At 44.5% G+C, this 26,135-nt stretch overlaps 1 protein-coding gene across 1 annotated transcript in view; it reads left to right on the top strand.

Annotated features, from left to right (window-relative positions):
• LOC126334576 (Down syndrome cell adhesion molecule-like protein Dscam2) overlaps nt 1–26,135 on the top strand; it is a 290,611-nt gene that overhangs the window by 21,015 nt on the left and 243,461 nt on the right. Inside the window, exon 3 of the mRNA XM_049996963.1 lies at nt 5,902–6,056. Coding sequence (XP_049852920.1) covers nt 5,902–6,056 — 155 coding nt within the window. The remainder of the gene's footprint in view (nt 1–5,901; nt 6,057–26,135) is intronic.

Raw genomic sequence — 26,135 nt, 5'->3', positions numbered from 1 at the left:
AACTTAGTGCCGATTCCCTGTATTGAACACACTCAGCAGAGCTACTATTTACATCAGGCGTTCGGTGGCGCAATGGATAGCATATCCGACTGATGTATACACTCAGACTCTGGCATGGTTGCCCGCAGTGCCTTACTAGTCCCCTATTCCAAGACTTTGAGCGGTTCTCTTTGTCCGCCCCAGTTTTGGTATCGACCATCCCATCTCACTTTGATCATATCAGGCCGCCCGCCCAAGCTCACCGAAATTAAGTACCCCAGTATGTGTGACGGCACATATGGAAAGCAGCCCACGCCCATTTTCGCCAATCTCACGTCCAATCAGCGTGGCTTATTACCACAGTGAATGGCAAACAAGCTAACCGATATCGACCTCGTCCATCTAGCCGTCTCGCCACTCTGCACTCGCTGTGGAGCGGGCGACACAGGCGACCATCGATTCCACTGTGCTCTGGCGTCCGATGTCTGGACACTTGCACGGCGTACACACGCCAAACACCAGCTCAGATCGACGTCCACACAATTTTTTCTGGGAGGGGACGTTTTACCCCCACCAAAACTCACTATGTGAACTGGATCTGTGGCCACACGACCCGTTATCTTTTTATTTCTGGCCATAAGTCAGCGCTAGGATATTGGAATTACCTCAACGAACGACACTGCCTCCTAAAACACAACCCACACTATCAGCAAAACTTCTCCTGGCCAGAACCGATAACAGAATCTACGCCCACTCAACGAGAAGACACACTTGGATGCGCTGGCCGACACAGGCCCCCTACTCAAGGTGGTCATATACAGGGTGGTCCATTGAGCGTTACTGGGCCAAATATCTCACGAAATAAGCATCAAACGAAAAAACTACAAACAACGAAACTTGTCTAGGTTGAAGGGGGAAACCAGATGGTGCTATGGTTGGCCCGCTAGATGGAGCTGCCACAGGTCAAACAGATATCAACTGTGTCTTTTTAAATAGGAACCCCCATTTTTATTACATATTCGTGTAGTACGTAAAGAAATATTAATGATTTAGTTGGACCACTTTTTTCGCTTTGTGGTAGATGGCGCTGTAATAGTCACAAACGTATAAGTCCGTGGTATCACCTAACATTCCGCCAATGCGGACGGTATTTGCTTCGTGATACATGCCCGCGGTGAAATGGACCGTTAACCAATTGCGGAAAAAGTCGATATCGTCTTGATGTATGGCTATTTTGATCAAAATGCCCAACGGGCGTGTGCTGTGTATGCTGATCGGTATCCTGGACGACATCATCCAAGTGCCCGGACCGTTCGCCGGATAGTTACGTTATTTAAAGAAAACACGAAGTGTTCAGCCACACGTGAAAAGTCAACCACGACCTGCAACAAATGATGATGCCCAATTAGGTATTTTAGCTGTTGTCGTGACTAATCCGCACATCAGTGCCAGACAAAAGGCTTGAGAATCGGGGATCTCAAAAACGTCGGTGTAGAAAATGCTACATCAACATCGATTGCACTCGTACCATATTTCTATGCACCAGAAATTACATGGCGACGACTTAACGTTGTGTACAGGCCACTGGGCACAAGAGAAATTACGGGGTGATGACAGATTTTTCGCACGCGTTCTATTTAGCGACGAAGCGTCATTCACCAACAGCGATAACGTAAACTGGCATAATATGCACTATTGGTTCAAATTGCTCTGAGCACTATGGGACTTAACATCTGTGGTCATCAGTCCCCTTAAAATAAGAACTACTTAAACCTAACTAATCTAAGGACAGCACACAACACCCAGTCATCACGAGGCAGAGAAAATCCCTGACCCCGCCGGGAATCGAACACGGGAACCCGGGCGTGGGGAGCGAGAACGCTACCGCACGACCACGTGCTGCGGACTGCACTATTGGGCAACGGAAAATCCACGATGGCTGCGACAAGTGGAACATTAGCGACCTTGGCGGGTTAATGTATGGTACGGCATTATGGGAGGAAGGATAATTGGCCCCCATTTTATCAAAAATTGCTCTGAGCACTATGGGACTTAACTTCTGAGGTCATCAGTCCCCTAGAACTTAGAACTACTAAAACCTAACTAACCTAAGGACATCACACACATCCATGCCCGAAGCAGGATTCGAACCTGCGACCGTAGCGGTTGCGCGGTTCCAGACTGTAGCGCCTAGAACCGCTCGCCCACACCGGACGGCCCCCATTTTATCGATGCCAATCTAAATGGTGCAATGTACGCTGATTTTCTACGTAATGTTCTACCGATGTTACTACAACATGTTTCACTGTATGACAGAATGGCTATGTACTTCCGACATGATGGATGTCCGGCACACAGCTCGCGTGCGGTTGAAGCTGTATTGAATAGCATATTTCATGAGAGGTGGATTGGTCGTCGAAGCACGTTCACCGGAACTGACATCCCCGGATTTCTTTCTGTGGGGAAAGTTGAAGGATATTTGCTATCGTGATCCACCGACGGCCGGCCGCGATGGCCGAGCGGTTCTAGGCGCTTCAGTCCGGAACCGTGCGACTGCTACGGTCGCAGGTTCGAATCCTGCCTCGGACATCGATGTGTGTGATGTCCTTAGGTTAGTTAGGTTTAAGTAGTTCTAAGTTCTAGGGGACTGATGACCTCAGATGTTAAGTCTCATAGTGCTCAGAGCCATTTCAACCATTTGATCCACCGACAACGCCTGATAACATGCGTCAGCGCATTGTCATTGCACGTGCGAACATTACGGAAGGCGAACTACTCGCTTTTCAGAGGAATGTCGTTACATGTATTGCCAAATGCATTGAGATTGACGGACATCATTTGGAGCATTTATTGCATTATGTGGTATTTACAGCTAATCACCCGGTAACAGCATGCGTTCTGAGAAATGATAAGTCCACAAAGATACATGTATCACATTGGAACAACCAAAATAAAATACTCAAACATACCTACGTTCTCTATTTTAATTTAAAAAATGTACCTGTTACGAAATGTTCGTCTAAAATTGTGAGCCATATGTTTGTGACTATTGCAGCGCCATCTATCACAAAGCCAAGAAAGTGGTCCAACTAAAACATTCGTATTTCTTTACGTACTACACGAAAGTCTAATAAAAATGGGGGTTCCTATTTAAAAAAAAACGCAGTTGATATCCGTTTGACCTATGGCAGCGCCATCTAACGGGCCAACAATAGCGCTATCTGGTTTCCTCCTTCAAGCTAGACAACTTTCGTTCTTTGTAGTTTTTTCGTTTGACGCTTATTTCGTGAGATATTTGGCACGGTCACGATCAGTGGACCATACTATATAAAACATTTTTTAAAAAGTAGTTAGCGTTCGAGCTAAGTAAGACGCACGTCTATTAGACGACGTATCCGTTTCCACTAAAAATAAAAGTATAACAGGTCTCATGTTCGAATCCTGAAAGGGTCTTATATTTTTAAAAGCCTTACTCGTTAAACGAAAAACGCGTCAGCAAGAAGTGATTGTAGCAGTTATTTTGATTATGGGATGTATTATATGTAGCTACACATTAATCTTAGCATGAGAAATGGACAACAGAGGACAAATACATTTTCTTTGCCAACAAACAATCACTTTTTTGGACAGCATTCCTAGTGGTGAAGATATCACCACACGTCCACAGTACAACGAGGTTCTACGGAGAAATGTAAAGCGCGTTTAACATGCAGGTGACAGAAACATAGGGGCTAAAGTTAGCGTCTACTAACGTTAGCGTCTGAAGCGGACTTACTTCATCTTAATGTAGGATGATGAAACTGCAAAAGTTTAAACAATAAGGATCCCAGCTGGACAATAAGAAGAGAGAAAATTTTGTTTCTAATGGAATAAAAAGTGTGTGGTCACATTAACAAGAAAATATCTTTTTGAACGTGACGTGCGATTGCAAATGTACGCGCATGTAAACAGAAAATCTGGTTGTGATCGATGTGGTGAAGTTATGTAACTGCGATTTGATTTCATATGAGAGGAATGTCGAGTAGTTTTAATAATAAGTTAAAATGTTATTTTGGGTTATATTCGAAAGATCGATCGTTGGACGTCATCTTATAAAATTCGGCGGTCCATCGCTTTAACAACTGACTACCGAATAACTGAGTTGCAGTTGGGTAAAAGACAATTTTCACTAGGAGTGTAACAGTGCGAGAGCATGTCTTGGTGGTAAGTTGACATTAATTTCACATTGCAACACATTTTTAAGTTCTTGAACTTGGGCGTCGACGTGGTGGCAATTTGTCAGTAGAGTGCAACCACATTTTACGCGTATTTCATTCTCTGGAACACTCAAAAACAAGTTTTCAGGAGCTTCCATACGTGTATTTGTACAGCGACACGTAAATTCTAAAACAAGACATCACTGTGAATTTTCATTATGACAGTGGGAGTAGCGAACCAGCCAATCACGTCACAGGCATTGCATTACTCGAATGGAGCGTTTTAGCGGGCCTTCAATTTATTTGAATTTCGTTTCTGTTTTGGTAGAAGAATAAAAATTCAAGAGGAAAAGAAGCATGTTAGGTGCATAAAATGTCATAATTAATCGTTTAAGGCAATTTCCAGAAAAAATGAAATACCCTATTGTAATCTGCACTGATGCGAAAGAGAGAACAGAGTTTATCGATATCGCAGTTTTTTGTCACTACTCAATTTACGTAAACAATCAGCTCGGTTAACTGGGTTTGGACCATCGCCACTAGTGATGGTGAGTCGTTCAAATGAACGCTTCACTCCAGTGAAGTGTGAACTAAGCACTCAGTTTCAATGAACTGGTACTTCAAACTCATCACAGACAGTACACTCCACACTTTTTTCCAGTGTAGTCACTCTCGTCCCCTCTCCCGCTACATCGGCGCTTCGTCACTCATCCTCCCTTCACTTCAGTCCCCCCTCTACTGCCTGTCGACGAATCGCGCGGTGTTTGTGGGGAACGATTGGCTTACGAGGGGTTGGGTTGGTGACGGGAGAGAGGAAGGTGGGGTAGGTGAGGGGAGAGGGGAAGGCAGAGTCAGCTGCTTCCTACAGTGTTGACATTATTACCCGTGACTATTTCTGCAGTTAAACTTCGCGTGTACGTGTGGCCTACCGTTGGCAGCGCTTGCAGACAAATGTATATTAAAGATAAAAACGAAGAGGCTAGCTGTGTGAGCACGCACAGCCAACATGAAAATAAAAGTTTCTTAACAACACTGAAAGAGGTATTCTGCCTGAAATCGTACCAATGACTACAGAGGACAGTTAACGTTTTGAATCTCGAGGATTATTAGTCTCAACAAAAATAAAATCTACAGGAAAACTTCTGAATAAGTACTTAACGTAAGTATATAGAATTTGTGACAGTGGTAGACATACTCATTCTATTTTGGATTAAATTTTAAAAGGAACATAAAATTGCATTTCGTTGGTAGCCCTAGTTTTCAGTCTATGAATACAACAAATAATGTTTCGTTTGGTAGGTAAAGACTTTTTTAGGCGCTTCATGAGAAAATGTCGAGCAAGATTAAATGTAATACTTTCTTTAAATGTGATAGGCTTCTCTGTTTATCTTTCCTTTGTGCCCTTCGACCATGCTCTATTTAAGTTAACTCAGACGCTGTAAGAGCGTAAAACGTTGCGTGCACGTTACTGCATAGTTCGGCCATCAGTTGGTAAAATTATGAAGTATTACGAAGCACCCTATCACGGCACGTCCGCGGAAGACGCGAGGGCGAGACTCGAAAGTGCTGCCAACCTTACGCACCTCGCAAGGCGAGATACGCGAGGCTCGCGGCTGCGGGGAGATTTTGCGGTCGAACGGTATTGTCATCCTGACAGCTTATAATGTCGAGCTGGTTGAAGTGTGCGGCAGGGGCAGTGACAGCAGAGCCGGCTGGCGGTTTGCAGACGCGGCGCCGGTGCTGGTGGCGACGTGGGAGCAGGCGACGCTGCGGCCGGGCGCGCCCTGGGCTGCGGAGTGCGAGGCCGCTGGCTCCCCGCTGCCCGCGCTCTCCTGGTTCCGCGACGGCTCGCCGCTCACCTCCGAGGAGCACCGCGTACAGGTAAGGCCTCACCCACAAGCTGCACTGGCTCACGCGAAATTAGTCCACAGTCGGCAGCCGCTCCTTGCTCCCTAACCATCACATGGCCAGAACGTGACCTTAGATTTTAATATGACCCGTCTGATCGCAAGACGTTCGGTCATTCACTGTTGCCTTAAGCCCTTACAAACGGTGGTTCAAAAAGAGCGCCTCTTTTGAAACAGCTGGTACATCTTGACAATGAAATGAACACCCTTAGCTGCTTACAGGCGTTGACATACGTCAACGGGGACAGATGAAAATGTGTGCCCCGACCGGGACTCGAACCCGGGATCTCCTGCTTACATGGCAGACGCTCTATCCATCTTTTGTTTTTTTGGGCCAAGTGCTCTACCAATTTCTTTTCTTTTTTTTACCACCTTTTTTTCGAGAGTGAGGGTTATTTATTTATTTATTTTTATATTAAGGAAGGTAGGACAGACAGAAACCTTTATTATTCACAAAATAAACATAGTGCGTCCTGATACATGATAACTGTCCTGGAAGGAACCTCGCTGCCCTCCTACCATGCAGCATGAAATAACAACAAAGTCAAAGTGGGGCCACCTCCGGCGCCCTAAAGAAAAGTATTTGTTGTTGTTGTGGTCTTCAGTCCTGACACTGGTTTGATGCAGCTCTCCATGCTACTCTATCCTGTGCAAGCTTCTTCATCTCCCAGTACCTACTGCAACCTACATCCTTCTGAATCTGCTTGGTGTATTCATCTCTATGACTTTTAGCCTCCACGATGCACTCCAGTACTAAATTGATGATCCCTTGATGCCTCAGAAAAAGTCCTACCAATCGATCCCTTCTTCTAGTCAAGTTGTGCCACAAACTTCTCTTCTCCCCAATCCTATTCAATACCTCCTCATTAGTTACGTGATCTATCCACCTTATCTTCAGTATTCTTCTGTAGCACCACATTTCGAAAGCTTCTATTCTCTTCTTGTCCAAACTAGTTATCGTCCATGTTTCACTTCCATACATGGCTACACTCCAAACAAATATTTTCAGAAATGACTTCCTGACACTTAAATCTATATTCGATGTTAACAAATTTCTCTTCTTCAGAAACGCTTTCCTTGCCATTGCCAGTCTACATTTTATATCCTCTCTACTTCGACCATCATCAGTTATTTTACTTCCTAAATAGCAAAACTCCTTTACTACTTTAAGTGTCTCATTTCCTAATCTAATTCCCTCAGCATCACCCGATTTAATTGGACTACATTCCATTATCCTTGTTTTGCTTTTGTTGATGTTCATCTTATATCCTCCTTTCAAGACACTGTCCATTCCGTTCAACTGCTCTTCCAAGTCCTTTGCCGTCTCTGACAGAATTACAATGTCATCGGCGAACCTCAAAGTTTTTACTTCGTCTTCATGAATTTTAATACCTACTCCAAATTTTTCTTTTGTTTCCTTTACTGCTTGCTCAATATACAGATTGAATAACATCGGGGAGAGGCTACAACCCTGTCTCACTCCTTTCCCAACCACTGCTTCCCTTTCATGCCCCTCGACTCTTATGACTGCCATCTGGTTTCTGTACAAATTGTAAATAGCCTTTCGCTCCCTGTATTTTACCCCTGCCACCTTTAGAATTTGAAAAATAGTATTCCAGTCAACATTGTCAAAAGCTTTCTCTAAGTCTACAAATGCTAGAAACGTAGGTTTGCCTTTTCTTAATCTTTCTTCTAAGATAAGTCGTAAGGTCAGTATTGCCTCACGTGTTCCAACATTTCGACGGAATCCAAACTGATCCTCCCCGAGGTCTGCATCTACCAGTTTTTCCATGCGTCTGTAAAGAATTCGCGTTAGTATTTTGCAGCTGTGACTTATTAAACTGATAGTTCGGTAATTTTCACATCGGTCAGCACCTGCTTTCTTTGGGATTGGAATTATTATAATCTTCTTGAAGTCTGAGGGTATTTCGCCTGTCTCATACATCTTGCTCACCAGCTGGTAGAGTTTTGTTATGACTGGCTCTCCCAAGGCCGTCAGTAGTTCCAATGGAATGTTGTCTACTCCGGGGGCCTTGTTTCGACTCAGGTCTTTCAGTGCTCTGTCAAACTCTTCACGCAATATCGTATCTCCCATTTCGTCTTCATCTACATCCTCTTCCATTTCCATAATATTGTCCTCAAGTACATCACCCTTGTATAAACCTTCTATATACTCCTTCCACCTTTCTGCCTTCCCTTCTTTGCTTAGAACTGGGTTGCCATCTGAGCTCTTGATATTCATACACGTAGTTCTCTTCTCTCCAAAGGTCTCTTTAATTTTCCTGTAGGCAGTATCTATCTTACCCCTAGTGAGATAAGCTTCTACATCCTTACATTTGTCCTCTAGCCATTCCTGTTTAGCCATTTTGCACTTCCTGTCGATCTCATTTTTGAGACGTTTGTATTCCTTTTTGCCTGCTTCATTTGCTGCATTTTTATATTTTCTCCTTTCATCAATTAAATTCAATATTTCTTCTGTTACCCAAGGATTTCCAGCAGCCCTCGTCCTTTTACCTACTCTATCCTCTGCTGCCTTCACTACTTCATCCCTCAGAGCTACCCATTCTTCTTCTACCGTATTTCTTTCCCCTATTCCTGTCAATTGTTCCCTTATGCTCTCCCTGAAACTCTGTACAACCTCTGGTTCTTTCAGTTTATCCAGGTCCCATCTCCTTAATTTCCCACATTTTTGCAGTTTCTTCAGTTTTAATCTACAGGTCATAACCAATAGATTGTGGTCAGAGTCCACATCTGCCTCTGGAAATGTCTTACAACTTAAAACCTGGTTCCTAAATCTCTGCCTTACCATTATATAATCTATCTGATACCTTTTAGTATCTCCAGGGTTCTTCCACGTATACAACCTTCTTTCATGATTCTTAAACCAAGTGTTAGCTATGATTAAGTTATGCTCTGTACAAAATTCTACTAGGCGGCTTCCTCTTTCATTTCTTAGCCCCAATCCATATTCACCTACTATGTTTCCTTCTCTCCCTTTTCCTACACTCGAATTCCAGTCACCCATTACTATTAAATTTTCGTCTCCCTTCACTATCTGAATAATTTCTTTTATTTCATCGTACATTTCTTCAATTTCTTCGTCATCTGCAGAGCTAGTTGGCATATAAACTTGTACTACTGTAGTAGGTGTGGGCTTCGTATCTATCTTGGCCACAATAATGCGTTCACTATGCTGTTTGTAGTAGCTTACCCGCATTCCTATTTTCCTATTCATTATTAAACCTACTCCTGCATTACCCCTATTTGATTTTGTGTTTATAACCCTGTAGTCACCTGACCAGAAGTCTTGTTCCTCCTGCCACCGAACTTCACTAATTCCCACTATATCTAACTTTAACCTATCCATTTCCCTTTTTAAATTTTCTAACCTACCTGCCCGATTAAGGGATCTGACATTCCACGCTCCGATCCGTAGAACGCCAGTTTTCTTTCTCCTGATAAGGACATCCTCCTGAGTAGTCCCCGCCCGGAGATCCGAATGGGGGACTATTTTACCTCCGGAATATTTTACCCAAGAGGATGCCATCATCATTTAATCATACAGTAAAGCTGCATGTCCTCGGGAAAAATTACGGCTGTAGTTTCCCCTTGCTTTCAGCCGTTCGCAGTACCAGCACAGCAAGGCCGTTTTGGTTAATGTTGCAAGGCCAGATCAGTCAATCATCCAGACTGTTGCCCCTGAAACTACTGAAAAGACTGCTAACCCTCTTCAGGAACCACACGTTTGTCTGGCCTCTCAACAGATACCCCTCCGTTGTGGTTGCACCTACGGTACGGCCATCTGTATCGCTGAGGCACGCAAGCCTCCCCACCAACGGCAAGGTCCATGGTTCATGGGGGTGGGAAAAGTATTTATAGATATGAAACCAAAATTTGAAGTACATCCATTTGCTAACTGTGCATGCGTGAGTTTTTCGTAGGTGGCATACTCAGATAGTGTTCTTAGTCGATCACTATACTTGGTCGGTTTCACAACGAAAGCACCGCCGCTCATCTTTGCGCACCCGGCACACCCCAAGTATATGACGAGGCTGCAAAAACCGTTTCTAGGAAATTGGCATACCATTTCTTGTACTTTTGTAGCCGTAATAGTTTTGTGTGTCCATCTTGCAAGTATTGCCAGTAATCCAGGACGTTCAGTAAGTTCGTACGTGTGTCTCTACAGATGTAATGGACCGTCATACCTGTGATCCACGCCACTTCGTTCGTCTTACGACGCGGAAAATACGTTTCCTCTGAAAAAAAAATACTATGTCAGAACAGACCGCTGTATAGATTGTGCGCCGCATGAACGCTATTATTTTTCTTGCGAGAGTCCAGACAGCCAACGCCTCGCCGATTGTCGTCCGTATCCAGAACGCCGCATTGCTGACACAAGGGCGAATCCGCCAAATGTATTTCGTACTTTTTATCATTTGTAGGGTATTTTCGGTTCACGACAATGTACCATGTTGATCTGACTGTTGTAGGTAGGTGGGGGTGGTGGACCGTGCGCCACACCATGTGCCAATTGACAGCTGGATGTTTTCGTTACACCCTATTCCGGGCGACTCTGAGCCACCGAGGACACAGAGGATTTATCTCTGGCACGCCTCCCGTGAAACCCACATTCTCAACGTATTGTCCCCTCGCCCATTATACTCATTACTCGCGGCGAGTTGCCGATTCCCGTAAGAGTTCGGGCACTGTTCGTGCATTCGCACAGAAGAAGAAGATGGTCAAGTGGCCGGTGAGCCTTAACTTACGGGAATCGGCAACGCACCGCGAGTAATGAGTATAATGGGCGGGGGCACAACGAATGTAGTGCGGAACAATACGTTGAGAATGTGGGTTTCGCGGCGAACTTAAACGGGTGTCTTACGACGTCCGCCCCCGGCGGATGCAACGAATAAAAGCGAACAAATTGAGATTTAAAGAATGGATAGAGCGTCTGCCATGTAAGCAGGAGATCCCGGGTTCGAGTCCCGGTCGGGGCACACATTTTTATCTGTCCCCGTTAACGTATGTCAACGCCTGTAAGCAGCTAAGACTGTTCATTTCATTGTAATTTCATTCTAACGAGCTGCTTGGTCACCGATGGTATCTGTTCTTTCGGACATGTCCGACCTTAGTAAATACACTCCTGGAAACGGAAAAAAGAACACATTGACACCGGTGTGTCAGACCTACCATACTTGCTCCGTACACTGTGAGAGGGCTGTACAAGCAAGGATCACACGCACGGCACAGCGGACACACCAGGAACCGCGGTGTTGGCCGTCGAATGGCGCTAGCTGCGCAGCATTTGTGCACCGCCGCCGTCAGTGTCAAGACAGTTTACCGTGGCATACGGAGCTCCATCGCAGTCTTTAACACTGGTAGCATGCCGCGACAGCGTGGACGTGAACCGTATGTGCAGTTGACGGACTTTGAGCGAGGGCGTATAGTGGGCATGCGAGAGGCCGGGTGGACGTACTGCCGAATTGCTCAGCACGTGGGGCGTGAGGTCTCCACAGTACATCGATGTTGTCGCCAGTGGTCGGCGGAAGGTTCACGTGCCCGTCGACCTGGGACCGGACCGCAGCGACGCACGGATGCACGCCAAGACCGTAGGATCCTACGCAGTGCCGTAGGGGACCGCACCGCCACTTCCCATCAAATTAGGGACACTGTTGCTCCTGGGGTATCGGCGAGGACCATTCGCAACCGTCTCCATGAAGCTGGGCTACGGTCCCGCACACCGTTAGGCCGTCTTCCGCTCACGCCCCAACATCGTGCAGCCCGCCTCCAGTGGTGTCGCGACAGGCGTGAATGGAGGGACGAATGGAGACCTTGCTGTTCCAACAGGACAATGCACGTCCGCATGTATCCCGTGCCACCCAACGTGCTCTAGAAGGTGTAAGTCAACTACCCTGGCCAGCAAGATCTCCGGATCTGTCCCCCATTGAGCATGTTTGGGACTGGATGAAGCGTCGTCTCACGCGGTCTGCACGTCCAGCACGAACACTGGTCCAACTGAGGCGCCAGGTGGAAATGGCATGGCAAGCCGTTCCACAGGACTACATCCAGCATCTCTACGATCGTCTCCATGGGAGAATAGCAGCCTGCATTGCTGCGAAAGGTGGATATACACTGTACTAGTGCCGACATTGTGAATGCTCTGTTGCCTGTGTCTATGTGCCTGTGGTTCTGTCAGTGTGATCATGTGATGTATCTGACCCCAGGAATGTGTCAATAAAGTTTCCCCTTCCTGGGACAATGAATTCACGGTGTTCTTATTTCAATTTCCAGGAGTGTATACGGTAAATCTTTGTTTGTTGGCTGGTGACATTGTTTTGATTCATTCTTATGTCCAGAAGTATTCCGATTGTTGACTCAGTACGAATTTCTTGCATTCAGTGTCTAACCGTGGAGCTGTTCACTTGAACTCAACGAGTGCTAATCGTGAAAACTTTTTAACACAACGGAAAAAGGTTATGCAGGCACCGGGTGAATCAACAGTTGACAGGCTTATGAAAAAGTTCTTTGAGACGAGTTCAGCAGTAAACGTTAAAAGTCCTCGGCGTCGTCGCTCTGGTGGAAGTTAGCAGAAAGTTGCGGTTGTTCGTGACAGTGTGGATATAGACCCAGTGAAATAGATCCGTCGCCGCACCAACAATGGTCTTAAGCTGTCCTGCAGTACGGAGTATTCTCCAGTATGGTCTCCATTACCACCCCTAAAGAATTCGGTTGACGCCGCATCTGAAAATGACGGATCACCAGAAGAGACGACTGTTTGTTGACTTGTTTCTGACAAGGGAACCTCCTCATCGCCCCCCCCCCCCCCCCCAGTCAGATTTAGTTATAGGTTGTCACAGTGGATAGGCCTTGAAAAACTGAACACAGATCAAACCAGAAAACAGGAAGAAGTTGTGTGTAACTATGAAAAAAATAAGCAAAATATACAAACTGAGTAGTCCATGTGCAAGATAAGCAAAATCAAGGTTAATGTGAGCTCAGGAGTGCCGTGGTCCCGTGGTTAACGTGAGCAGCTGCGGAATGAGAGGTCCTTGGTTCAGGTCTTCCCTCGAGTGAAAAGTATATTTTCTCTATTTTCGCAAAGTTACGATCTGTCCGTTCGATCATTGAAGTCTCTGTTCACTGTTATAAGTTTAGTGTCTGTGTTTTGCGATCGCACCGCAAAACCGTGCGATTAGTAGACGAAAGGATGTGCCTCTCCAATGGGAACCAAAAACATTTGATCGCAAGGTCATAGGTCTACTGATTCCTCCACAGTAAAACACGTCTGATATATTTTATACGACACTGGTGACGGCATGTGCGTCACATGACAGGAATACGTTGTCGGCCCACCTAACTTGTACACAAAGGCGAATAGGTAAAAAGATTCTTCTGCCTAGCCCGATTTAGGTTTTCTTGTGGATGTGATAATCACTCCCAAGAAAGTGATGAAAACGTAAGGGTTTGTCACATAAACTGCAACAAATGAATGCAACAGTTTCACAGTAGCACAGTTTTTCCTGTCCTCTGTCAAAACATATGTTTTTACCGTTTTCAAATTTTTCCGTGTGTAGACCGTCAAATGCTGCATATGTCCAAGCAAATCTGAACATGTCCTGGAATTTTGGAGAGCGAAGTTGATTATGTGTGAGTGCCCTAACGTCGATAATCGTCTGAAAATAAAAAATTAAACTTTACACTCGAGGGAAGAGTTGAACCAAGGACCTCTAGTTCCGCAGCTGCTCACGCTAACCACGGGACCACGGCGCTCCAGAACTCAGACTATCCTTGATGTTCATAGACTACTCAGTTTTTTATAGTTTTGCTTATTTTTTCATAGTTCCATACAACTTCTCCCTCTTTTCTCGATTGATCTGTGTTCAGTTTTTCAAGGCCTATCCACTGTTCCAACTTATTGCTAAATCTGAGGGGGGAGCAATGGTGAGGTCCCTTGTGCTTCAATGATGAAGCACACTTCCGCTTGAATGGATTTGTCAATAAGTGGAACTGCCATATCTCGGGGCAAGAAAATCCTTGTATGATCCGAGAAAGAAAAACATCCACAACCTGTGACTGTTTGGCGCGGCTTTTTGTCGGGCGGCGTCCTCGGCCCTCATGTTTTTGAGTTGAGGCAGGACAAGCTGTGATAGTCAATGGAGATCGACACCGTATGATAATCGGGGAGATTTTCTGGCCTCTTTTGGATGGAACGGACATTGAAGAGTTTTGGTTTTAGCAAGATGGTGCCACATGCCATAATACCCGCGAAAGAATCCAGTTGCTCCATGAGCAGTTCCCGGATCGCCTCCTTTCGCGCAATGCCGATCATCAGCGGCCACCGACGTTACGCGACTTAACTGCTTTTGACTTTTTTCTTGGGGGTTTTCTTAAGTCAGTGGTGTGTGGCAATGAGCCCGAAACATGCATGACTTGGAGGAGGAAAATTTATGAGCTTACAACGAAATGGATGTTGAAACTTTTGGTGCAGTCATACTGAATTTCATGAACAGAGTTCTTGCATACTACCGTGGTAGAGGATGTCATATGTCTTACATTTTTCGTACATGAAATTGGGAGACTACATGAACATGTTTTGTTTGTCTCCTTTCTTTAAAGATAAGCTTCTTACTTTTATCTGTCAAAACCGGCGCTCTGCTTAAACCACCCTATAGAGGCATGAATTATTAATTAAGCACCTCAAGTAGCAGTGACAATTAATGGAAGGCAGGGTGAGGCATAATAAATAGTGATTTTTAAAAGGCTGCTAAGTAAAAACACTTAGTTAAAAAATTTTAAATTTCATATTCATAAAATACGTGAAAAAATGTTCTGCAATAGTAAAACATCGGTTATTTTTTGAAGATAACTCCTGTAAGATGGCTTCCGTTTGGTCGCACACGATCCTCCAGCCGCATCTTGAAGTGACTAATCACACTGCGCAGCATTGCCAATGGTATTTGAACAACTTCATGACGGATCCGCTCTTTCAGGGCTTAATTTGTTCGAGGAGTGTTATCTTGGTAAACATTGCTTTTCAGATAACCCTACAAGCAAAAGTACACGTTTTGAGGTCCGGTGAACGAGAGGATCCCTATCTCGGGAGAGCACATTATTTGCAAACAAACGATTGACTATATTCATGCTTACTCGAGCAATGTGGGTGGTTGCTCCGTCCTGCTGGAAAAACGTCTCATCGTTCACTTTGTAGCGTGCAAGTTGTGGAGTAAAAATGTTTTCCAACATGTTTGCGTATCTCTGCGTAGTCACTGTTACAGCACTGCCAAGACCATCTTCAAGAAAGTATGGACTTATGATCCCTAATGAAGACCAGGCGTGGCCGGTGTGGCCGAGCGGTTCTAGGTGGTTCAGTCTGGAACCGCGCGACCGCTATGGTCGCAGGTTCGAATCCTGCCTCGGGCATAGATATGTGTGATGTCCGTAGGTTAGTCGGGTTTAAGTAGTTCTAAGTTATAGGGGCCTGATGACCTCAGATGTGAAGTCCCATAGTGCTTAGAGCCATTTGAACCATTTTTTTGAAGACATGGCGTACCACTCAGTAACTTTTGAGGAGTGCAATGGTTGCTGATGCAGTTCTCTGGATTAACGTCACTCCAGAATCGAAAGTTTTGCTTGTTCGCATAACCAGAGATATGTAAGTGAACTTTATCACTCGTCCATAAATGGTGGGCAATGTCCTCGTGTTGATTGATCACGTACAAAAATTCTAAGCAGAACCGACTTCGGCTCACATAATCTGTTTCATTAAGTGTCTGAACCATTTGCATTTTGTAGGGGTGAAAGTGCAAACCTTGGTGTAAAATTCTTCGTACCGTTCTGAAGTCCCAAGTGTAGCGATGAGCCGACGAGCTGAGCGACGAGGGCTTCTCTCAATGGCGATTCTTACACGTTCTATGTTTTCAGGTGTGCGCACAGTTTTTGGTCTCCAAGTTTCCTTCTTTGTCGTTGACGCTGTCTCCTCAAAGTTGTCAACTCACTTTTTAATTGCATGGTACCGGCCGATCCCGATTAATATTTGAGGTGGTTGCCGAATGTACGACCTGTTAGCTGCTACGAACTACCGTTTTGACAAAACGCTTTGACAGCGTATGCACGATGCTGTGGGGTCCAGCGCTCCATTATGACCAAATGCTATTTCGCTCCAAACGTAAGTGACGCTATCCCCTCCACCTCTCCCCGGCGCAGCTTGATTCGCCCGTTTTTTCAATCGCCCGATATTATGCCTCACCCTGTAACTAAGCAATAAATTTATGTCTTCGGTATTAATAAACCGCTTTAGCTGAATTAAGTTCTTCATTTACAGATCACTACCAGTTTTGTGGCATTAAAAGCCCCATCTTCAGGTCAACATCTGTATAACAATAAATCCAGAAGAAGAACTCAAGGCCGGCCGCGGTGGCCGAGCGGTTCTAGGCGCTTCAGTCCGGAACCGCGCGACTGCTACGGTCGCAGGTTCGAATCCTGCCTCGGACATCGATGTGTGTGATGTCCTTAGGTTAGTTAGGTTTAAGTAGTTCTAAGTTCTAGCGGACTGATGACCTCAGATGTTAAGTCCCATAGAGCCATTTGAACCATTTGAAGAACTCTGACATATCCACTGTTACGGTAATTTTCTAAAACTATTTTAAGATTAAGAAAAGGACTTGAAGCTATTAAAACCTTTTACGTGAAGCATTAGAACTATAAGCTCAGAACATTCGTTGTCCGTCAGAGCAACACACCGGTAAAAGACAGTATGTCATCGGAAAGACAGCCGGATTCCAATCCAATATGGTGGATGGGTCCTAAGCAAATTATACAACAGTGATCCATTGGTAAACTGAATATAATGAAAAAGTATTAAGACCAAATTTGCAGCTAGCATGAAAACGTGGTTGCAACAAAATAGACGGATGTTCTAACTGGATCAAAGCCGTCAAGTAAATAGCTGCTGATAGCAAAACTGAACCAGCAAACAGTGCTTACCGCTTCTCCGGTCTGTTCGCGGTAGCGTATAGAGCGGTAAGTGCGGTTTTCAGATTCTGCTCTTCCGTCGATAACTATTTAGTTGACGGATTTGCTTCAGGTACAATATTCTCAAATTTTATCGCAACCACTTCTTTGTCGTTTTTCATGCTAGCCGCAGATTTCGTCTTAATAATTTTTCATTGATTTTCACCTATGTGTAGTATAATTGTTTTCGATCCATCCACCATATTGGGTTGGAATCCAGCTGTTAATTAAAATTAGGTCATGAAGTTGGACTGTTATACCCCTATCCGTCTCTAAAATGACCTGAGATTGACATGCGACACCATCTTTGAATAAAACAGCTGTTCCTTCTTCATTTCTGATGTTGACGATAGCCTCATAGCCTGCTCTGTCCGCTACTTTAGTAGTTACAATCTCTTGTAACATGGCGTAAAGATAACCTTTCAAACATTGTATCTTCTTGGCGAACATCCGAAAGACATTTACTGTAGCCAGTTTGTAAGTCTACATATAAACGTTTACTATTGTTCAGCATCTTCCAGCTAAAGTACGCTCAAAACCGGAATTGAGGGGGAAGATGCTAACACGGTTGTGTTCATGTGATTGTTCAAGTCTATACTGATGTCATCATTCTTAATGTGAGTCATTAACCTCATCACATCAGCCACAGCCTGTCTGATATTTGTTAAGGATTTCTTTCGTGCGCATCCTTTTCCTGCCTAATTCCTGCCTCTCTCCCTGACTTTGTATTCCAAGGGGGCCGTGTCTTTTGCTTGGGCGAGCTTTTTGAATTGCCCTTACTTAACACTGGTCGTTTAATGTTGGGTTGTTTTGGTTTGTGTCCTCGTCAACTAGAATGTCGCTGCCTGCTGGTAACACAGGAACATCATCCGTATTGCAGCCTGGCGGTGTCTCAGGATGTTTAACAGTAGTTTCCTTTGCAGGTGTCTTGCTAGCATCTACGGTCTGGGGATTAGTCTCCCTTGGGGAATCCTGATTCGAACATTTTTGGGTGGGTAACCACTACACTCTGTTTGTTCGTCAGCGTACTCGTACTCAGTGGAGAGAGACAGGTCAAACTCGAGCTCACGAAGCATATTCCTTCATACTGAAACATTGCCGTTCGTCATGAAATTACCATATATGACGGACAACCGCGCACATGCTCAGGATGTGGACGGGAGAGTCATGTTCGCTCCGACTTTTTGCAGTGGCGGACCTCCAGATTCCACCAATCATCATGTTCTTCCATCCATTCTTCCACTAACTTATGCTCAAGTGCCGACACGCACGACTTCTGGTGGCGGGTACCGGGATAAGTTAGCACCGCAGACAGGAGGACACCTTACTGGCGAGGCACATACTGCCCTGTCGCTGCAGACGGGGTCGGCAGATAGCCGCGAACAACAGCTGCCGCTGCAGGCATGTGGCTCCGAAAGCAATGAGCGGATGGATGTTGATCCACGAGTCGTGCCAGCCCAAGCTTTCCTCTCGAAGGCGCAGAGAAGTCGGATCTACAAATACTTTCTGACGGGGAGACGCAGGTCCAGAAGCAGCGTTCGCCCCGAAAACACAAGAAACGACGACTGGCGCCGTCTGACGACTGTCCCTTGAGGACACACGATCGTACTGACCTCCACCGTGTCGTGGACGCACCTGTTGCGGAGGCGTCGACCGATACCACTTCCCTTTTCGGAACTGAGACGTCGTATTCTTCTTCACATGGAAATCCGTTCGGAGATGGAGGGGATGATGAAACACCGTCGCAGCCGCGAGGAACCACGACAGAGGCCTCCGCGGTAGCCGCCGGTGGCCTCTCTCCAGTGGCTCGTGGGCGAATAATGAGACGTGGTGGGCACAGCACGTTACCCCCCCCCCCCCCCCCAATCTCTCCCGTTGACAACATAATAATAGAAACGACAGGGTGGTATTAGGGTGAGATAATTTGGCGCCTCCGCTCACACTGACAACTGCCGCTGTCTTAGAGGCCGAACGACAGCCTTAACGATCCGCGGCTATCAACATCAACACCATCCGGTCGCGCACGAAAATGTCATTGTTACGTGAAGCACTTCATGCTATCGACATTGACGTGGCCCTATTGCAAGAAGTATGCGTACTTGGCCTCCTGGACTTACCTGGTTACAAGACATACATATGCGTCGGATACGGGCAATAGCGTGGCAGTTCTCTCAAATCACTTTTAGTAGGGACCGACGTTCGTTACCTATCGAATGCCAGGGGCATGGCGTTAACGGTAGAAGCGATACACCTCGTCAATGTTTAAGCACCGTCGGGTGCCGGAAAAATACGTGAACTTTCGATATTCTTCACAAAAAATGGTTCAAATGGCTCTGAGCACTATGCGACTTAACTTCTGAGGTCATCAGTGCCCTAGAACTTAGAACTACTTAAACCTAACTAACCTAAGGACATCACACACATGCATGCCCGAGGCAGGATTCGAACCTGCGACCGTGGCGGTCGCTCGGTTCCAGACTGTAGCACCTACAACCGCTCGGCCACTTCGGCCGGCGCGATATCCTTCGTTTAGGAATTAACGCTGGTACGCACTGCCTGGGAGAGGAAGGACCTGACCAAATAGAGGGTAAACGTCATTCGTACGAATATTTTTGTTAACACTTTCCACAAAAATAATTTTGATAATTAGGCCAACAGGTCCTTGACGAACTAAGACAAAACTGTTACTTTAAATAAAATTTCTTAAAAACGGTTGCTCATAATCGATCAACAATTTATCAAATTCTCAGTTAGATCAAGTAACAAATCGTTGTAGTTTTAATTCAAATACTTGCACTCAGCTCTCCTAAAGTCTTCCGTGGGAACATGAAGTATGAACATTTAAATTTATAACAAATTTTATTCTATGTCCAAGAACATACAAATATTCAATTCCACTGGATACTACTGTAGAAATAATTACAACAAATTCTAATAAGAGAAACAAGATAACATGTCAGCAACTGAAGTTGCATAACAATCTTTTTGAATGTACTGAGAACACAGTGTTCAAATGGGTATTCCACAAACATTTTTTGGTAGTGTTTGAATAAAATACAACAAATAACTGAGTTTTACCTAAAAAGGGGTCGTCCAAAAGGGAACAAAAACAGTTAAAGTTCTTTGATATGAAACAGTCACACGTCGGACGAACGGACCCGAAATTACTTAGGACAGGCCCGAAATATTCCTCACCAAGCTCCTTTTCTAAGCAACCAGTGGGAACACACCCCAAGTAACAAATACACAATGTTAGCCTGATGAACAAAGAAGTTATATTTAAGTAAAACGAGTAAATACGTAAGTCATCAGATTACACGCTGGCATTACGGACAAAACAGTTCTGCAAAGTTGCTAAAAGAGAACACGGTAACTCGCCAAGGCAACCGACCCCCACCCTCCCTTCTCCGCTCACACCTAATAGTGTAAAGATTCTGCGGCCAGCCGACATTCAGCTTCAAGTTACGCCACGGTAAAAAGCGTCCTGCAGGACGGAAAACATTGATGGAAGGAAGACGCGAACGGTTGGCTGGTGAACTTCACCTGAGTAAACATAAGCTTGGCTTGGATGTATAACCCACCAAAATATATGTACCAAGTTCTACCCCGGTAAATGCATAAGCTTATGGGCTCCAAATAACTAAAGAAAGTGACTTGACGATTTCGTGCACAACATATCAGTCAAAAAACTTTCTAACGTTTCGCCAGCACGAGTGGCTAACATAGTGAAAGCTTCAGCTTCCATGGCTGGCGGCTGACTAAGAAGCTAGCCACTCGTGCCGGCGCGATGTCAGAAAAATCACTTAAACGGCCACCGGCCGAATACCCCAATGCCAACGTGTGTGTCAAGAAGTGGCTGCGAAAAGCCTCAACAACTGTAACAGGAAAAACGATGGGCATCACGGAGATCCTTACAAAACTCCAGAGTGCAAGTTCTAAAATATGCCGAAAAACACATGGCTTACTGCAACACATTTCTCGCATAATTACCATTAAGCTAAAATTGGAGAATAGCCAAAACGAAGATTTCGGCAAGAAAGAACTCTGCCAGGTGAGAGAAGCAGTGTCCTGAAATCTTTTGTACCAGGGACATACACTGTACGGTGACTTGCGGAACAACCTCGCAGGAACAGAACCAGGAGCCAGTACAAACGAGAGAGACCAACAATTTAAGAGCCTGTAATGCGGCTGCTGAGACCGTAACAAACCCTAATGCCGTAGTACTACGAAAATATTTTAAGAACACATAGCGCGAGTACTTTATTATTGTGTGCACAATTTGGAAATCGAAACCGAAAGAGAGAAAAATATGTTTTCTTTATACGGTAAATGGAATGTTGACGTAAGTATGGTTAATGATTTAGTATCCTCCAGCATTGCATTTAACTGAGAACAGATTTTACATCCCCTGTATGTCCATCTTTTCAGAAATTTATATTCCAATAGAACAGCATTCACACACATTCATATGACCTAAATTATCACTCACGTGTAAAAATAACACTGTCATTTTAAATATTACATAATAAGAAGAAGGGAGAAAACTAACCGACATACGTAGGAGCGCAACGAAAACTAGCCCATTCATTGCGTATGAAGGAATACTGGGCGAAAAGGAAGGCCAACAAATGTTGATTACGCGTGGTCTTAAGTGATCCATCCTCGAAGAAGAAGAAGAGTACATAATAAAATTTAGATTACTGCTATAGTAGTTTTATGATTTATATATTGTGGTGTATCCCTTTTTGCTAGATAGACATCTTCAGACCATCTACAGAAGTTATGTAATTTTATTCTGTTTTACTTTAATGTTGGTTGATCGTATTTTCAGATATAAAAATTTTGTATTACGTCCATGTATCACCAGCAGTCTTTGTCACTCTCTATTGCATTACAACGTGGTGTAGATTTAGGACTTTTGTTATACTACCGGCCATTAAAATTGCTACATCGCGAAGATGACGTGCTACAGACGCGAAATTTAACGGACAGGAAGATGATGCTGTGATATGCAAGTGATTAGCTTTTCAGAGCATTCAGACAAGATTGGCGCCGGTGCCGACACTTACAACGTGCTGATATGAGTAAAGTTTCAAACCGATTTTCATACACAAACAGCAGTTGACCGGCGTTGACCAACGGCCTCGTATCACAAGCAGTCGAGATGACAGGCATCTTATCCGCATGGCTGTAACGGATCGTGGAACCACGTCTCGATACTTGAGTCAAGAGATGGGGATGTTTGCAAGACGACAACCATCTGCACGAACTGTTCGACGACGTTTGCAGCAGCATGGACTATCAGCTCGGAGACTTGGCTGCGGTTACCCTTGACGCTGCATCACAGACAGGAGCGCCTGCGACGGTGTACTCAACGACGAACCTGGGTGCACGAATGGCAAAACGTCATTTTTTCGGATGAATCCAGGTTCTGTTTGCAGCATCATGATGGTCGCATCCGTGTTTGGCGACATCGCGGTGAACGCACATTGGAAGCGTGTATTCGTCATCGCCATACTGGCGTATCACCCGGCGCGATGGTATGGGATGCCGTTGCTTACACGTCTCGGTCACCTCTTTTTCGCATTGACGGCACTTTGAACAGTGGACATTACATTTCAGATATGTTGCGACCCGTAGCTCTACCCTTCATTCGATCCCTGCGAAACCCTACATTTCAGCAGGTTAATGCACGACCGCATGTTTCGGGTCCTGTACGGACCTTTCTGAATGCAGAAAATGTTCAACTGCAGATCTCTTACCAATTGAAAACGTCTGGTCAATGGTGGCCGAGCAACTGGCTTGTCACAATACGCCAGTCACTACTCTTGATGAACTGTGGTAACGTGTTGTAGCTGTTGTACCTGTACACGCCATCCAAGCTCTGTTTGACTCAATGTCCAGGAGTATCAAGGCCGTTATTACGGCGAGAGGTGTTTATTCTGGCTACTGAGTTCTCAGGATCTATGCACCCAAATTGCGAAAAATGTAATCACATGTCAGTTCTAGTATAATATATTTGTCCAATGAATACCCGTTTATCTTCTGCATTTCTTCTTGGTGTAGCAATTTTAAAGGCCAGTAGTTTATAAGGTGTTTTGTGGTTTGATCCTGTTGGTAATCGTCATTTCTTGTTATTTTTTATAATTTGAAGTTTTATTGTCAGCTTTTACAAATCGACAGTTGAGACAGTTGGCCAAAGGTACTATATGAACAAAGTTTCTATCACAGACATACATCGTGGTTGGTGTTTAGTTGTACTTTATGTAGCTGTTTATGTCTGCAGACATTAGGAATTCAATATTATTTTGTATGAAATGTTTGTTTTAAATCCGTTTGTTCGTTTAAAATGTCATTCAGGGCATTGTACCGTGTGTATGCAGATTTCTGTCTCTTCGTGTGTTCATTGTTAAACCTTTGGTAGTATGTGTCAAATTTTCATTCCCAACTTCATTCGTTTTCCAATGTGGTTATCGTTCTTTAAGTGATTGGGAACTGTAGAGGGATTAGTTTCGCTAATTCTCATGTGCACTTGGTATCTTATCCTGAAGTTGCGCTCTGTCTGTGCTATGTAAAATTTACTTTAATTCTAAAGTTCCATTTTCTGTATGCCTGGGTTTCTGTATGTTGGTAACGTTGTTTTCCCTGATTGAAGTCTATGCTGGATATTATTGTTGGTTCTATACACGAATTGGATATTTTTGATCTTCGATATTGAGCTTAACTTGTTTGATACTGTACCTAAATATTTTATAGGTATGTACGTTGGTTAAGTTTTTCTTTGTTTCTCTGGAGAATTTTACATCCTTACGAATTTTTGGTTGCGTAGATGTAGTATTTCCTTTGTATATCTGTGTAAGTAAGTCTGGGTTGCAACATTTGGGTGTGCTGTACATCGTAATGTATGGAGTACTTTTTGTATGCAGCTTTGCTTAATGGTAGGGTTTGTATTTGGAAGTATGTGGGTTTGTGTGCCTTTACATAGCATGAACTAGCATGAATGATGTTGTCTGTTGCAATACGATACAAGAGTGACAGAGACTACTGAAGATATATAGAAGTAAGTACCTAATTTGTATATCCGAAAATACGATTAATAAAATAAAGAACATTATGTAACTTTGACAGATGATCTGAAGATGAGAATCTAGCGGAAATGAATCCACCACAATAAATATATCATTAAACTACCATAGCATCAATCTGGATTCTATTACGTAATGCCTCTAAGAGACATCTTCAACCCTGCTGGCCACTGGATCGTAAATTATCCTAAATATACGAAACAGCTAATTCTAATGCATGACAGAAACGAAATAGAACTTTAGTAGAAAATAATATCACTGAAACAGGTTTGTCTTTATATTTACATGGGTTATGTAATATAGTTTAATTGTGATGGGTAAAAAATGATTGAAGCAGATTTTCTGAAATTACTTTTAATTACTAACAGTCAAAAAGATTAACAAGAAATTCTTGAGAGCTGTCCTTTATAAATTCTGTTGATCGACGTATCGCCGGCCGGAGTGGCCGTGCGGTTCTAGGCGCTACAGTCTGGAGTCGAGCGTCCGCTACGGTCGCAGGTTCGAATCCTGCCTCGGGCATGGATATGTGTGATGTCCTTAGGTTAGTTAGGTTTAAGTAGTTCTAAGTTATAGGCTACTGATGGCCTCAGAAGTTAAGTCGCATAGTGCTCAGAGCCATTTGAACCATTTGATCAACGTATCCACGCAGATGCATTTCGGAGTGGATGTGATGACTTTAGTAACAGATTGGCTTCTCTTCTTTCTCTCAGAGTGTCTGTGGTGATTTGATGTTAAATAATCTATGGTGGCAAATATCATCATCATCATCTCGATACGTCGCCACCACATATATCACCCCACATGTTTTCTGCGTGCATCACAACCATATATACCTATTTCCAAAGAACTAGACACCTTCATTGCCAGCAACAGACTGTAACTGTTAGACTCTCTTTCAACTTTCTGTCTTTGGCCTATAAATAATAAAAGAAAGAAAATTATGTTGCCTATTAACGTCTCGAAACAGTGTGTGGCTTGAATGTATGTTAATGTCTTGAATTTACTGTGTCAGTACAATCATTTTAGAGCCCCTACTCTAGCAAGGAATGAGGCATTTACTTGCAAAGTGGCGTTGGTCCCAGTCTCGGCCGTAGTTCTGGAAGTGGAATCTTCCAGAGAGGCGGGTTTGCAAGTGATAGCAACGGCGGAATGGATTCGAGCGGGCCGCATCGTGCGTTATTTAGGCATTGCGCTCGCAGGCGAGCGACGTCACTTCGATGCAGATGTAGCCGCTGCCCGATGTTGAAAGGACTGAATGAGAGCAGACACGCACTGTCGGCGTGGAGCGCCCGGAAGATCCGGAAGGTCGTGTTCAGAGGGGCCGTGGAATTATCCGGCAGCCAGTGGACGAACCGAAGCGTTAGCTACACGAGGCAACCGAGAACTGTGGGACGCCTGATAAACTGCGACGAGCTCCCATGACTGCAGACTTAGAGATCCACAATTTCCTTTGGTGTGCTAACCTTTTGACGTCGTTCTTTCCCCAGAGGGTTCTTTGCATAGCCGAGCTGTTTTATTTCGATACTGTGTTACCTATTTTGCCCCAGTAGCTCAATGCAAACGTGTAAATCACACACATAAATACGCTTTGGTTACAATAGTACAGCCACCATAGTGTTATTTCGACTCAAAAGACTCATTGTACGTTTACGTCTCCTTTATGCCCACTCTCGGATGCTGCCTACCTTGTTGTCACTCCGCCCCCATGACCACCACTCCTTTCAGCTATGTCAGCTTCTTCTGAAATGGTGTTATGTTACGTCATTGTTGCGAGGTGCTTTCAAGTTATAGCATCTCCCACTTTCTTCTCAGGACTGGGAAAGATAGTTTATTTTCCAATGAGCGTTGTCAGTGTGTGGCTGAGGTGGCAACACTGTACGGCACACAGGACTTTAGCGGCAGCGGCGAAAGTGAGAACTGTGTTCGTTATTTGAAATGGCGGCGTTTCCATTACAAGA

Source organism: Schistocerca gregaria, chromosome 2 (assembly GCF_023897955.1).
Source record: "Schistocerca gregaria isolate iqSchGreg1 chromosome 2, iqSchGreg1.2, whole genome shotgun sequence".
NCBI classification, from domain to species: domain Eukaryota; kingdom Metazoa; phylum Arthropoda; class Insecta; order Orthoptera; family Acrididae; genus Schistocerca; species Schistocerca gregaria.
This window is presented reverse-complemented; position numbering and strand designations above follow the sequence as displayed.